The sequence below is a fragment of the Lynx rufus genome, unplaced genomic scaffold (assembly GCF_022079265.1).
Source record: "Lynx rufus isolate CCGP_SWC_20201006 ecotype Redwood Valley unplaced genomic scaffold, mLynRuf1.p SCAF_13, whole genome shotgun sequence".
Classification (NCBI taxonomy): Eukaryota; Metazoa; Chordata; class Mammalia; order Carnivora; family Felidae; genus Lynx; species Lynx rufus.
This window is the reverse complement of record NW_025814827.1, coordinates 53,739,326-53,754,357: the sequence shown is the minus strand read 5'-3', so window position 1 is coordinate 53,754,357 and position 15,032 is coordinate 53,739,326. Positions and strand designations below refer to the sequence as shown.

The 15,032-nt window shown below is 38.9% G+C and overlaps 1 protein-coding gene across 1 annotated transcript in view; it reads right to left on the bottom strand.

Moving 5' to 3' along the window:
- Positions 1-15,032, bottom strand: part of AKAP6 (A-kinase anchoring protein 6) — a 366,558-nt gene that overhangs the window by 228,014 nt on the left and 123,512 nt on the right. Inside the window, exon 4 of the mRNA XM_047074636.1 lies at positions 12,393-12,515. Coding sequence (XP_046930592.1) covers positions 12,393-12,515 — 123 coding nt within the window. The remainder of the gene's footprint in view (positions 1-12,392; positions 12,516-15,032) is intronic.

Sequence of the window (15,032 nt, the reverse complement as noted above, 5' to 3'; positions counted from 1 at the left end):
CAACATTTCTTCTCAGGAATTTAAGAGCTCTGTGAAAAGCAGCACGAGCTTTCCTCTGCTTCAGATTCTTTTGCCAAGTCATCTCTCCAGTGTAGGAGTTGGAAATCAGAAACATCGTGAGAATATGCCAACAAAATCCACACGTCCAATCACTCACCGAGTCCTGCCAATTTATTTCCCCAACCTCAACTCTTCCATATTGACTAACACTGCCTTAGATTGAGGCCTTCATATCACTCCTTGCTAGGATGACTTCAACAATCTTTTGTCATGGTGCCTCAAAACTACAGTTATTCCTTATTTGTCACATGCCTGTCAAGGTGCAGACATTGTCCTAAGCATGCAGGATGTGGCTGTAAATTAGGTGAATATAGCCCCTGGCCGCACAGAGCTCACAGTCTAATGAGGGATGGAAGATGTACATCTTATAAACAGTCAGTTGCCAGCAATTGTGTCAAGGAGGCCATGACATAATGTAGGTGCTGGTGACAGCACAAACTCTGGAAATGGACAGCCTGGGTTCAAATCTCAGCTCCTCCATCACCCACTGTGTGACTCTGGGCAACCTCTGGGTACACAGCTTCTTCAACTGTAAAAAGGGAGAAATGTTAGTGCCTACTTCATGAGGTTACTGTGGAAAACAAATGCCTTGTTACCCTAGAACAGAGCCTGGCATATGGTAATAGCTCAATAAAACATCTTCTTACACATAATGGCCTGCCCCGAAAACAACTCTGAAAAAGATGCTCCTTCTCTCAAAATCCTCTAATGGTTTCCCAGTGTTGCAGGATAAGGTCCTTTCTCTATCATGACCTATAGGGTCTTCTAGAATCCTAGCCAAGTCTGCTTCTCAGGTCTAATGTCCTCCTTGAAATGTGCCTGAACTGCTTAAAGTTTCCAGCTTACACCAGCCATCTTGCTCCTCTGAGACTCTGGTCTTGCTGCTACTTCTGACGAAGACTGGCAGGGACAGTCCTCCCCTTCCCCTGGTTAAGCCCTGCTCACCCTTTAAGATTTATCTCCGGTGTCAATCTCTCTAGCGAGTTTTCCCTGACTTTCTTCTGCCTTCTGGGCTTCCACATTCTCCTCAGCACCCACGGTACCTGTGCAGACCTCAAGACTCTACTTACTACAATGTTGGGTAATTATTGGTGATGCATTTGCTTCCCATACATGAGTTCCTCGAGTTCCTTCTCACTCATTTTTGAATCCACAGTGCCTAGGACAGTGCCTGGTACACAGGACACACCTAACGAATGTTCGCAGAACAAATAAACATTTGTACCAAAAACCTTCCATGTAGCGTTCAAACTGTGTATGGCACTTTGGGAGATACTGGTATAGTCACTCTTCACTTGAAAGTGGTTGATAAATGTCCCCAAATTTTACTCAGTGAACACCATGTAAATGAGCTGTCATGTTCCTTCACTTACAAAATTACTTGCCAATTACACTTAGATGATCCCAGTGTAATTACCATGTAAACTGTACCCTGGCTGAGATAGCCTAAATCATCAATTCAACTTTACCCTCTCATCATATGGTACTTACCATATAATTAAATAAATGATCAGCCACCACCACAACTGTATATCTCCCCAACAAAACGAAGTGGCTACATTTGCAACTGATTTATCAGTTATGACAACATGCAACACACCTCCAGGTATAATATCAGAAGCTTAAAAAATGTAAAAGCTCTATGTGGTCTTGAGGGAAAAAAATGCCAAGTTTATGATAAAAAATATAAGCATTATAAAAATTTTGTTTTCCTTAAAAAAAGAAGAAGCACTAAGATATAAAGACAAAAATCCTCATTCTTCCTGAGAAGACTCCCTTCCTAAAACCTCAGTTAATAAAAACATTTCCAAGCATTTGAAAGTGAATTTAGCTCTTCAAACAAATCACAATTTCTTTCAAACAAACAGTTGCATTTTCTGTGTGTGTGGAAGGTAAATGTGTTTTACTAAGGTTGACATTCTTTTCTGACAGACTTGCTAATATCTTATGCGAGAATTAGATACATGGGAGAGATCCTAAATGTTGACAGTACCTCTTAGCGAGCAAATTTTCATTTGCTCTTCCGGATGCCACCTTCACACCTGGCACAGGTGATCACATTGACTTCCTAGCATGGCCACATTAGGCCAAACAGATTCTCAAACAGAGGTTCTGTCTAAAGGGACCATTTGACTTCCAGAACACAGTGCTCTGAGGCTCTGATTGAAAAAGAGGTCAATGCTGGCCCAAATATCCCTCAACCCCCTGCAGTGGAATAATTGATGTGCAGCAGCCCCTACAGATGTGGAGTCACCAAGGTGATGGATGGATATAAGTATATTATTCACATGTACATCTGCTAATATACAGGTCCCAGTGCAAACACCAAGACTTAAGAATATTATGTGGATTTAGGACAATCCCTGAAGGACTCCAGTTCCATTAAAAATTTGTTTGGCAGCCTGGGGCAGATCTATTCCAACTCCCACATGCTTCGTGCGTTTGAGAGGGGGAACCAAACTGCTTTAAAAATAAATTTAATAAATTTTGTAATGTCAAATCATTAACATCCTGTCTAGTCATTTATTCTTTGTATTTTGAAACAGTAACATTAACCTGTGGAATTTTTTCAAATCTTTCTAATATCTGAGTTAACATTTTTATTTTCCTTGTGTTTTCTGCCAAAGGAAATGAATTATGTCCTGAAAACAGAAGAAAGCATTCCCATTTTTTTCCCTCTATAGGCCTTTCTCTTGTCACAAATATACCAGACAATACCCAGAAAACTCTGTGACCAGAGTCCATTTTGGTTTGGAAATAGTAGAGGAAACAATTTAACTTGCAGACATTCTCAGTTATTGTTTGCTGATTTACAATATTAGTTATAATTTGCTGCCTGTAATGGTTGTAACACTGCTCTTACAAATGCTCATTCATTCCTCCAGCAGATATTTTTAGTACCTATTATGCACAGGCTGGGTGTCAGAGGAGACAGCAAAGAGACACGCAAGCCGTCCCCTCAAGTAGGTGACAGTCTGGGTGGACGGGAAGAAATCCAACTTCTCCTGCCACATATTCTTCTCATGTCTCCAACGAAAATGCTCACGATTCCCCTGAAATGAACCAAGTATCCTCACATACAACATGTTTATCTGGTCTTCACAACAATCCTCAGTAGATACGGCAGATCTATTTCAGGCCTGAAGTTCTTACCTTAATATCCCTTATATTGGATAAACTGCTTCAACGGTCCAAAATTCCATGTCATGCAGTAGGTAAATAGAATGTGCACATGTGTCTCCCCAGGAAGAGAGGTGGCACCCTGACTTAGCTGAGTTAGGACATGCGCTGGCTTTTGTCCAGTGTCCAGCAGCCTGTGTTTGAACCCTCATAGTGCAAAGCCAGTCTACAAAATTTCTCTTCAGCCCTTGGTATGTCACTGCCCTAAACAGGAAGTGTTTAACAAGTGTGGTGTTTCCCTGGCATTCTAATTGAAAACAGTCATTACATCCTAAAAAGAGCAATAAACAAAATAATAAATTAGTAAAATGTTTTGCCACCAATAATTTCCAAAATGATAAGAAGTATTGGGTATCATGGCTCAAGTGCTTAAACCGAGTTCAGTTAAAAGTACATTCCCAGGTGCTGTGAGCAATTCGGGACTCCTAACCTGAAAATGGAAGACAATGCTATATGTCTCCTAGAGGTACAGAATTAGTTACACGAGCAAAGGAATGTGGTCCAGGACTTTTTACATGTCCAAAATGAGCCTCCTGTCCCCACACATCTAATTAAAAATGCCTGCATCCTTACAAATTCGCGACAGACTTTTCCATTCCCAAGCCACCAAAGGAAGCAACTCAAGGCTGGGAGCTGAGTGTTTTAAATCCCCCAAAGAGAAGCAACGCTGCTCCCTACTAAACTCTCAGCTAGTTACCTTAAACTGATGGAAATCAAGGGGAACAAGCAAATGGAACTTCAAAGCTCCTATGAGGCCACCAGCTCTGCTCAGCAAGGCTCAGGGAAGTGGCGGCCAAACTCACACAGCTTGGGCTTTTGAAGTTTAACCGACTGTCTCCCATTAGCTGGGCAATACAGCCGCTGCTGTACAGTGGCAGTTGCTAGTCTTGTGAAGCTCTGCTTTCTTGGGCCAGGACTGCCTCTCATCTCAGCAGAGAAAGGTAGCCAGGGAGCAGTGGGCACCAGGAAGTGGGAAAAAGGAAAGCCCATCATCCCTTAACTTCGAGCAGTGAAAAATGGAGCAGACATAGAGACAGGAGAGCAAACAAAAGAAAAACAGCTGAATGTATTTTGAGAAATTTTCTTGTATGGCTAAAAGCTCTGTGAGAAGTATATTGTTTTATTTAAATGAAACAAATGAAAACTATTTAATAAAACAATGTAACATGAAGTTCTAAATATAGATGATACATGCATGGAAGTATCTGTGTGGAGATTTTGTTAGCCAGGAACATTAGCAGTTTAATCCAGTCTGTCTTTATAAATAGGGTAATGGCACAGTAAGGAAATATTTTCAAACCTTTCAAAGGTACCAAGATAGAAGCATTGTTTGCAGGATTTGGTGTTTTTGTGCCACCTTGTGGTAGCCACCTCAAATTGCAGGTACCAATCCTAAAATAAACAACTAAGTTCTAGAAGGTGGGCTTTAAAAGCTACCCCTATAAACACAGACTCAACCTCTGTATACACATCAACATGGACCCTACCACTTTTCCAGACCTATGGCAAAAGCTTCCCCAAGAGTATGGAAGACTCTCATCACATGGGTGGCCTGAGCTGCTGCTGTAGACAGACACTAAGGGGCCAACAAGAAGATTTCCAACTAATTAAAAAAAAACAAAAAACAAAAAAACTGAATGTTCATTGCAGTATTATTTGTAAAAGCATAAATAAGGAGGCAACTTAAATGGCCATCATGATGGGAATGATTAAATAAATTGTGGTACATCCACACAATAAAATATTAAGGAGCTGCTAAAATGAAAATGTGTAGTAGATCTTCATGTACTGACAGAAGGATGACTGCGATATCTTTAGGCACAAAAAGCAAGTCATTCAACAGTATGTATAATATGAATTTTAAAAATTCTTAAAATGTATGCACTGTTACATAAAGAGGTCCAGAAGGATATAGAACAAACTGTTTATGTGGGTTATCTAAGGGAGGGTAAGACTTTTTACTTTTATTTTTATGCTCTTTTATATGGCTTGAATTTTCTCCAGTGAATATAATGTTTTTCTCCAACTAGAGTGCAATAATATCAGCAGTTGCATGAAAGTCCACCTTCAGCACATGCCCCTGATGGTCAATGAGTTCTTGTAACATCTGCCCCCTCTTTCCCATGTAAAAACTCCTTGTAATGTTCACATTCACTGGTTTCACACACCCCCAGAAGGCCATAGAGATTCAGTCCCACTCCACACAGAGAAGCTTCCTGCCAATTTCCACACTCTGCAATACATTCAAGTCTTGGTCAGATTTCTGTCAGCTGTGGGGTATCAGGCCTTGCTGTGGTGTTCTTGAGGATATTAGGGGAGACTAGGGAAAAATGAAATAGACATTGGCAATGAAGTTTCTAACTATTCAAGAGACAGCATCAAAAAGAGAACTCTGATCCTTCCCCTTCTCGTTAATCTATCCCCTCTCCTCTGTTCTTACCTAAGTCCCACCTGACCTTAACTCACATCCTCTCCAGGTTTCTCATGGCTTGTACATCACTTACTCCATGCATTCTACAAAAGCTTCCCTGATCTTAGGTTTGTTCCACCCATGCCTAGGTAAGCAAGCTCCCTGGAATACACTGGTCTTTCCAGGACTGGAATCTGAACATGCTTTTGCCATGGGTAGAGAGACCTGTTGCATGCTTATCAGCCTGGCTTTGAGGTCTGCCAAAGCCTGGATTCCTCAAACTGTTGAGATATCCAGGTTCTTCTGGAACAGAATTCCAAAAATAGCATATTTTTAACACACTTTCTATTCACATCACAGACCAGGGACTCATTTCCTTAATATATACAAAGGTCCCATAAATCTTGAAGCAAAAAGCCAAAGACCCAACAGAAAAAATAGGCTAAGAATATGAACAGTTTTCAGAAAAGAAACACAAATGACTCCTAAAAATATGAAGAGGTACTCAACTCCACTTATAATACAAGAAATACAAACTAAACTACAATGAGTTGCCATTTGTAACTATCAAAGGAACAAAGATCAACCAATGTGATAACATACTTCAATATCAAGGATGTGCAGATAGGGCGTTCTCATGCCTTGCTGAGTATAAATTGGTACAATCTCTATCAAGGACAATTTGGCAAGACATAAAAATTTTAAATGTGCAAAACTTTGACCCAGAAATTTCATATGTAAGATATTTATTCTAAGGATATACTTAAAAGAATACAAGATGATGAATATCCAAGGATATGCACTGAAGCACTGTTTAAAAAATTTTTTTTTTTAATTTTTTTTTTCAACGTTTATTTATTTTGGGACAGAGAGAGACAGAGCATGAATGGGGGAGGGGCAGAGAGAGAGGGAGACACAGAATCGGAAACAGGCTCCAGGCTCTGAGCCATCAGCCCAGAGCCTGACGCGGGGCTCGAACTCACGGACCGCGAGATCGTGACCTGGCTGAAGTCGGACGCTTAACCGGCTGCGCCACCCAGGCGCCCCTGTTTAAAAATTTTAAAAAGACTGCAAACAACCTATGTTTTCATCAATAAAGAACTGGCTAAATGAATTATGGCATATTCATAAATGGAACATTATGCAGCCATTCAAAAGCATAAAGTAGTTCTACATTTACTGATTTTGAATTATTGTTAGCATAAACCAAGGGACCATAGTTAAGTACACATATGCATTTGTTTTCAGATACCATGACTACCTCTGAAAGACTATAAAGAAACAAGTAACACTGTTGCCTCAGAGCAAGAGAATTGGTAACTGGGTGAACAGAGGTAGGAGGCTTACTTCTGACTTTCTACTTTTTTACTAGCTTCTTTTATTTACCTTTAGAATTTTGTGTTATATTCATATATTAGTAAGTAAAAAAATCACATTAAAGAAATTGATAATGTTGTCTGCACTAGCTTATCTTTCAAATATTATATTCAAATACATTTTCTATTATCCCCATAGTTATTTTCTCTCTAAGCCATGGACCTCATCCAGTTAATCTATGTCAGACTGACCCTAACCTAATGGAATTTACATTTGATTCATGTCATTCTCCTGTTTTAAAATAAAATCAAACTGTCACTTAGTCCCTTTGCTCCCAAAGAAATGTTCAATCCAATAAAAAGACACTCAGTCTCCTTCACCATCTGACCATCAACCTCAACCTGGTTCTCAGCCACATGACGTGGTTCACCACACCTTCCTTACTTGCCCATAAAATTTCCTTCCATCTCTTCTCCTCCCCTCTCTATCCAGCAAATCATGTATGTCCTGTGAGGTCTACATCCAATTACTTCTTTGAGCCTTCTTTACTCTCAGGAAGGACTAATAAAACTTCTCTCTGTGGTCCTAAGAGTACTTTGTGTCTCCTGCAAGAAGTTGACTGATCAAAATTATATTACATTTATCAGAGTGCTTGTGTGGCTTAGTCAATTAAGTGTGTGACTCTTGATCTCAGCTCAGGTCATGATCTCATGGTTTGTGAGATCAAGCCCTGCATCAGGCTCTGTGCTATGCTGACAGCACAGAGCCTGCTTGGAATTGTCTCTCCCTGCCCCTCCCACTATTGCCCATGTGCACATACACACACACACTCTCTCTCTCTCTCTCAAAATAAATAAACTTTAAAAAATTATATTACATTTATCATTTATGGCTCTATAGATGACTACATTTTACCTATGGGCATGTCCCTCAGATTGCAAATCCCTGGGAGGAAGAAGCCAAACTCATTCATCATGTATTCCTGGTACCCACATAACTGCCTGGCACTCACAGGTGCTTGATATACATGAACTCATCACCACCATTTCCCCCATGTTTTCTCATCCATCAAGCTGAATGAAGAATATTGTTTCTCTAATGCTATTTCTATGTGGTTGGCTAATGTTTGCCCAACATGACATGGTACCACCTATGCAAATTTATCTCCCAAGTTTAATACAGGCTCTGTGCTAAGTTCTTTGTCCTAACTCTTACACAGCTATCTGGGGTCAGCTAGACTTTGCTTTCTCCAGCTAGATATCTGATTGGCTGTATCCTGAAAAATCTATTGGCCTGTTTTCCTACAATTGGTTTCATATGATATGGTGCCCATTTGGTGAATTAGGCATACATAAAAACCACTTGGGAGATGAGAATTATGTTTTCAGAAGCAAATGGACATGAAATGAAATCTCTAGAGGGAGAAGTTGCTGTCCTTCTCTGCTGCTTTACTCTTAAGCATGCTAAGATATTATAAATTATCTTAAAGGAAAAAATATAAATAGTCTGCCCAGAACTATTTATGATTCTTCTATTTATGATGCATCCAGTCAAATGTAGCTTTTGGTAACTTCTGTTTCTTAAGCCACTAAAAAAAGGTGATAAGAGAAACAGCCTAAAGGTCCAAAATCTGTCGATGAAGATTTATGTGATAAATCTCTATAATGGAATATTGCTCAGCAATCAAAATGAAAAAACAGTTGAAATATGTAACATACAAATAAGTATGCTGGGTGAAAGAAACCAAAGTATGCTGGGTGAAAAAATAACCAGATGAATGGGAGTGGGAGGGGGAGAGAGAGAGAGAGAGGGAGAGAAGGAGAGAGAGGGAGAGAAGGAGAGAGAGAGAGAGGAGATGAAAATAAAAGAGAGAGAGAGGACACACATTGTTTGACTTCTTTTATGTGAAATTCTAGAAAGTGCAAAATAATCTTCATAATAACAGAAAGCAGATCAGTGATTGCTTAGGGGTTAGGGAAAGGCCAGGAGGGAAAGGAGGAAGGAATTACAAAGGGTCAGGAGGAAGCTTTTGGAGGTGATGGATATGTTCACTATCTCGGTTGTGAGGATAGTTTTATGGGTGCATACATTTGTCAGTTTGTTGAAACTTGTAGGCATATGTATTTTAAATACATACAATTTATTACATGTCAATTATACTCCAATAAAGTTCTTTAAAAAAAAGTTGACAGAGGTGAAGAAGAAGGGAATCTGTCCAAAAACATATGTATACAATACTGTTATGAAAGTGATTTTCAAAGAAGAGGGATGTTCACTACTTGCAGAATACCTTTCCAGAATGACATTTTCCTGAGAATGTCATTTTCGAGGAAGACAGGAATTGTATTTTTGAAAGGAGCAGCCAGGTTGCAAGCAGATGATTAATTATCATGGAAAATCATTGATGTATCATCGCAATTTCACAGTATTTCTTACAGTTAAAATAAAGCTCTTTCATATCTCTCATAAAGGTATTGTGAAGCTTTAATTGATTTGTGTTGGTAAAAACCCTTGGTTACCGTCATGGAAAATAATTGAATTAAACATCAAAATATAAATGTACAACTTTTGTTATTGTTTTTATGTTTGTTTTTCTTTACAATGATCATTGCAGGGTGCCAACTATTCTAACACATGATTAAACCAGGGAAGACACTGGACTCAAGGGCTTGCACATCTGCTGATTTAATGTTAAATTATAGAATCTATAAAGGTGTTTAAAGAAACCTGTATAGCTATCTCTACATCCTGGATAATCTTGCAAATACCACGGGCCCACTCATTAAGGAATACTAATGACTTACACAAGCTGAATTCAAGGATATAAATCTCTGGGCTTACTTGTATACTTTCTTACTTGTACATATTTTTTGCCTTCTTTTGAAAAGAATAACTTAATATTAACTCAGCACCACAGTAAGGAAATACAATAAAAAATATAAATGACAGTATCGATCAGGAGGACAATGTAGACATTGTCCTCAGGGACACAGAGTAACTCAGGGTTTGTTTGAAAGACATTTAAACAACAGGCTGTATCTAGAGTAACAGACACTGCACACAGCACAGCGGTGACTCAGTAAGTGTCCTTAAGTATCACTGGTGATCCATGCACACTAAGTCATCAGTAACTGTTGGCCAGGATTGCTCATAATTTCGCAAGTCAAAATTGTGACTATGACTTAAGACTCACTGAGCAGAGCTGGAGAACATAGCCCCTCACTATTTGCAAAGCAGAGATAAAGATGTTCCTATGTTATCTCTATCCCAACCAATATAATTAGACATGATAGCAGAGAAAACTCATTTCAAGAAAGTGTTGATCATTAGGCAATAAAAAAATTATTCTTTAAGAGCTAAACATTTTAAGGAGGACTCCTTGCTGTGGATCCAATGTAGAGTGTAAAGAGGATGATGGGCTCATGTTTTGGATGAGACTGTCACTATGAGGCAGGTACACATACGTGCAATTCATTATGGTCAGCTGCAAAGAGTTTTGCAACTTATTAAGGCTACAATACAGTAGTCACAAGCTACATGTGGCAATTTGCATTTAAATCAAGTGAATTAGAATTAAAAATTCATTTCTTCAGTTGCTCTAGTCACATTTCAAGCGCTCAGCAGATACATGTGGTGAGTGGCTCCCATGTTGGACAGTGCAACCTTGAATATTCCATTCTTACAGAAAGTTCTAGCAGATAGTTTAGGGCTAGAATGAGGCTGAGGCCAACAAAGGGATGCTAAGGAAGGAACTCTGTAATGGGGACTTGAGAATGACGAGAGTGCATTGGTTACAAAGAGGCCATGTTGCTCAATTCCTGAAAAGAGGGGAGACCCTGGTTCATACTCTTCTAGCCTGGCTTTCAATAAATAGCCTAGAGTTAAAGCACTTTGTATGTCCCCATGCCCTCTGGGACCTCAAAAACTAAATGTGTGTTTTCCATAAAATATTAAATCAAGAGAAATTAAGGCAGCACACTTAATGTGAAATAAAGTTCATATACTCCTGTTTAAACACAGATTAGAATTTCTGTCAGAACAATGCCAGTGAAAAGTTGACATTCTAATTAATACAATTTACATTATAAAGCACTGAATATCTTTATCTTGCTATTATGAAATGCCCTCTTTAAAAAAAAAAAATCAAGGCTCTACTCAACAGGGAATTGAGTACCAAGGGCAATATTTAAAAACCCATGTACAAGAGAGGTGGTTGGGGTCACTGGCATTTTTACACACAATCAACCCAGGTCTCTAAAAATGGAAGCAATACACTCATCCTCTTAAACATAGTTTTGTGTCTTTTATCATCCACAAAGCTATTTTCATGCAGCAATAGGATTTTGAGTCTGTTTTACTTGCAATGACATAAAACATACTGCAAAACACAAACACCAAAAGACTAAAACATCCTCTTTCTCTTTCCCCTCTTTCCCCCTCTCACCTCCCTCTTTGTCATTCTCTCATTTAACATCACAGGGAATGTTCTGGAACCCTGTGAACTCACGCATAGGTAGGACTCCCACACAATGTTTATTCAATCCAAATTCTGAGTGTGTAAGAGGGGCAGAAAATCAACCCCACAGTTGGGTACCCAAGGATTCGTGTTCATTGCCTTTGTCAATTTTATACTATCGGTGAAAGGAATAAAGATGAGATCCTTAAAGCTTGAATTTTCATTTCCTATGACAACGTGCTTTTTCTTCATGCTTTATCACACTCCACTACTTGGTTTCCACCCCTTCATAATTGATATCGGCCATTTGAAGCATTCAGTAAAAACCTCCTGAGGTTCATCAAATGTCCCCCAGTCTATAATTCTTGCTTCTAACATATTCAGAAGCATATTCATCCAAGTGTTTTCCACTTCCCCTCCATGGTTTTCCCTGTGCACAGGGACGGGTGTAATGACAGTTGTATTAATTATATGCTGAAAAACCCACATAGCAGCAAAAATGATGGAGATCATCGTTTTAAATATTTTATTAAAATAACCCAGTGTAGAACAGATAATGTAGACCCTCTAGATAATGAGAGGTTCATTAATTTTACAAGAATTCTAGAAAGCTTAGAATGGTCATCAAAATTATCTCTTTCATTTATTTATTTTTTAAGAAGAGGAAAGCCTTCAATCATAGCTTTAGAGAACAAGGGTCTAGTATATTTTCTAAGGTATTTTTAAGTTAATTACTCACCTTCCTGGAAAAAGTTTTGAAAAAAATAGCTTGAAATATTGAGGATTTAGATTTCATAATATATTGAAATGCCTGTAAATTTTCAGCTTCTGTAGTTTGCCCCATTAAAACTTGGTTTCATTAGCATATAATGTCTTGTGATAAATAAAAATGATACTCCCCATAAACAAATAAGCAGTGCATTAAAATCCTCCCATTACTAACAGCAAAAGCAACTCAGTTTTGCCTACCAAGTGTGTCTCCAGGTACAGTTTAAGGCCATCCGTCTCTGCTTTAGGGGGTGTCCAATTCTCAGTGGTTTCCATGGCTTCATTTAACCATTGAATGAATTCATCCAGCTTGTTTACAAACCCCTTGACACAAAAAAAGGGAAGGGGGAAGAAAAGGACAAGAAAAGCATGTTAGTTGGTCATTTCTTTAGGCAATTTAAAAAATCCCAAACGTCATCAATGGTAAAAATTGATACCACTGGACTCCCATTCTGGTTCCACACTGTAAATGGAATTTCCATGATTCCCAGCACTGAAATCTATCAAAATGGAAAGAAATTGTGCATGACTCCCTCTCAGTTTTTCCCTAGGAACATTTTTTTCTGAGGAATTTGGATTGGATTGTCAGATGTCTTCGTAAAGATGTCTTCAAATCATCAAAACATTTCTGGTGTCTGACAAGTGCCCCCAAAGCAAAAAATCAGGTCAGGCCTGCTAGGAACACTCACTGGATTTGGGGGATAAAAGCATTCCCGTAAAGATGGTGTTCTTTACTCAGAAGCCTATGGAGTTGAGTTGCCTTAACTGAACTACATATCTATTTTTAAATCACATAAGTGTTTAAAGGGATTTGGATGAGTTCTACTGACAGCCCAACTGTCTGTGCCTGAGCATGGGTTCTAAGAAGCAAGGAAGGGTAGAGGAGGTGGGATCAGTGAACAAAAACATAAACACCTGACTGGGTGTGTCCTGCACATAAAGAAATATTCTTGGCTAGGAAGCACAAATCACAGTAATCTCGCAATTTTTCAAATAGTGGTTATAAAAATTTATTGACCATTTAAAAGAACACATCTGTAGAAACGGAAAATATTTTTGAAAAAATGAAAGCCCAGCTATGAACCTAAGGGAAAGAAATGGGGCTGGGTGCCTGTTTTCTGTGTCTAGGTAAACAGCACCACCTGGAGGTCGAAAGGAGCAAGGACCAGCTTCTACATTTGTACTCACTGAAATGGCTTGGAGTGCTATTTCTCTTATTAACCTTAACCCGTTCTTCAGATTTGCCTTTTGATTAATTTTGCTTAATATTTTTAATGCTTAACTTAGGATATCCTGAGACTAAATTAAGAATAGGTGAAAATTCATTTTCTTTATCATGCTTCTCAGAACCTAGGCTTTGTTTTTTTCTTTTTCAATGTTTATTTTTGAGAGAAAGAAACAGAGTGTGAGTGGGGGAAGAGCAGAAGGAGAGAGAGAGAGACACAGAATCAGAAACAGGCTCCAGGCTCTAGGCGGTCAGCACAGGGCCTGGCACAGGGCTCGAACTTGGGACCAGAGAGATCATGACCTAGGCTGAAGTAGGAAGCTTAACAACTGACTGAGCCACCGAGATGCCCTGAAGCTAGGCTTTGTTATTAAAGTTTCTCCTGAATAATAGTTTAAGATTTATAACCCCTTAATTCTAGCAGTTGATTGGCCTCAAAATGATTGTTAGGAAATGAGAAAATGGGACTGAGAAGGATGGTAAAGAGGAAGACAGACAAGTAACACTCAGAAACACATTTCTGTCTGTCAAAGGTTGATAGAGAAGAGCTGTGGTCATCGGTACACCTGGAGTCCATCAGATTGTCCCACGATGCTCTGGTACTGCTGCCAGCCTGTGCAGAGCTCAACCAATCATCCCACATGGTAGTGTATCTATCCCATGTTTCGAAAAGCTACCCAAAGCTTTCCCTATTTTATCCCTATTGTGCAAAGGTCAAACGATAATCACACTCATCCTTTTGAAAACCTAGCCTAATCAAGTTGTTTTGGTAAAGCCAATAAAAAATATCATATTAGAGTCATCTTAATTAGAAGCTAAAGCCTATGCATTTGCAATGGACCGAGCTGGGAACCAGAAGGTTGTTTAACATGCCTCATGTCCTGGCCTCCAACCCCAAATTAATGACCTCACTGAGACTTCCTCTGGTCATCACTCAGAAGTGTTTCTTCCAGGTGAGGTGAAAATGTGTCCAACAGGGATAGCTTCATGAATGTCAAATAATGTACTCCCCTACCAAATGCATTTTTCTGATGATCCACCCAATGGTAGGAATCCATGCCAAGTAATTCTTTTTGCCCTTTCTCATAGATTGAGGGTATCAGTTTGTCTGCTCTTTTTCTACATTTCCATAAATTTGAGAGTTGCTTTGTTTTTCATTTCCTTCCAAATACTAGAGCCTTTTAACACAGATGTTATTTTAGGCTCCCTGTTTTCAGTCGAGCCTCCCACCTGTTTTAAACATCACTCCCCAAATCCATATTTCTGGTAGACTGCCTACGACTCAGAATACATAAGAAATTCTTATCAGACTTGATGATTACCATAGATCCCTACAGATATGTACAGTAAATCTGTGAGCAGAAACAATGATAGAGTGTGTTAGAACTGATGTCCTAATTCTTCATGCTCTCATAATTAAATTCTATGAAAAATTAAGATATTCTTTGTTGGCCAAATGGACTTACTGAAACATCTACAGGGCCTCATCAGAATACCAGACTCTAGATGGTTGATAATTGTGAGATGAAATAGTACTTTATATCATTAAATAGTACTTACTATTGAATTTGGACTTGAGTTGTTTTATCTGCAAATTGGTCTGGGGAGAACATTAA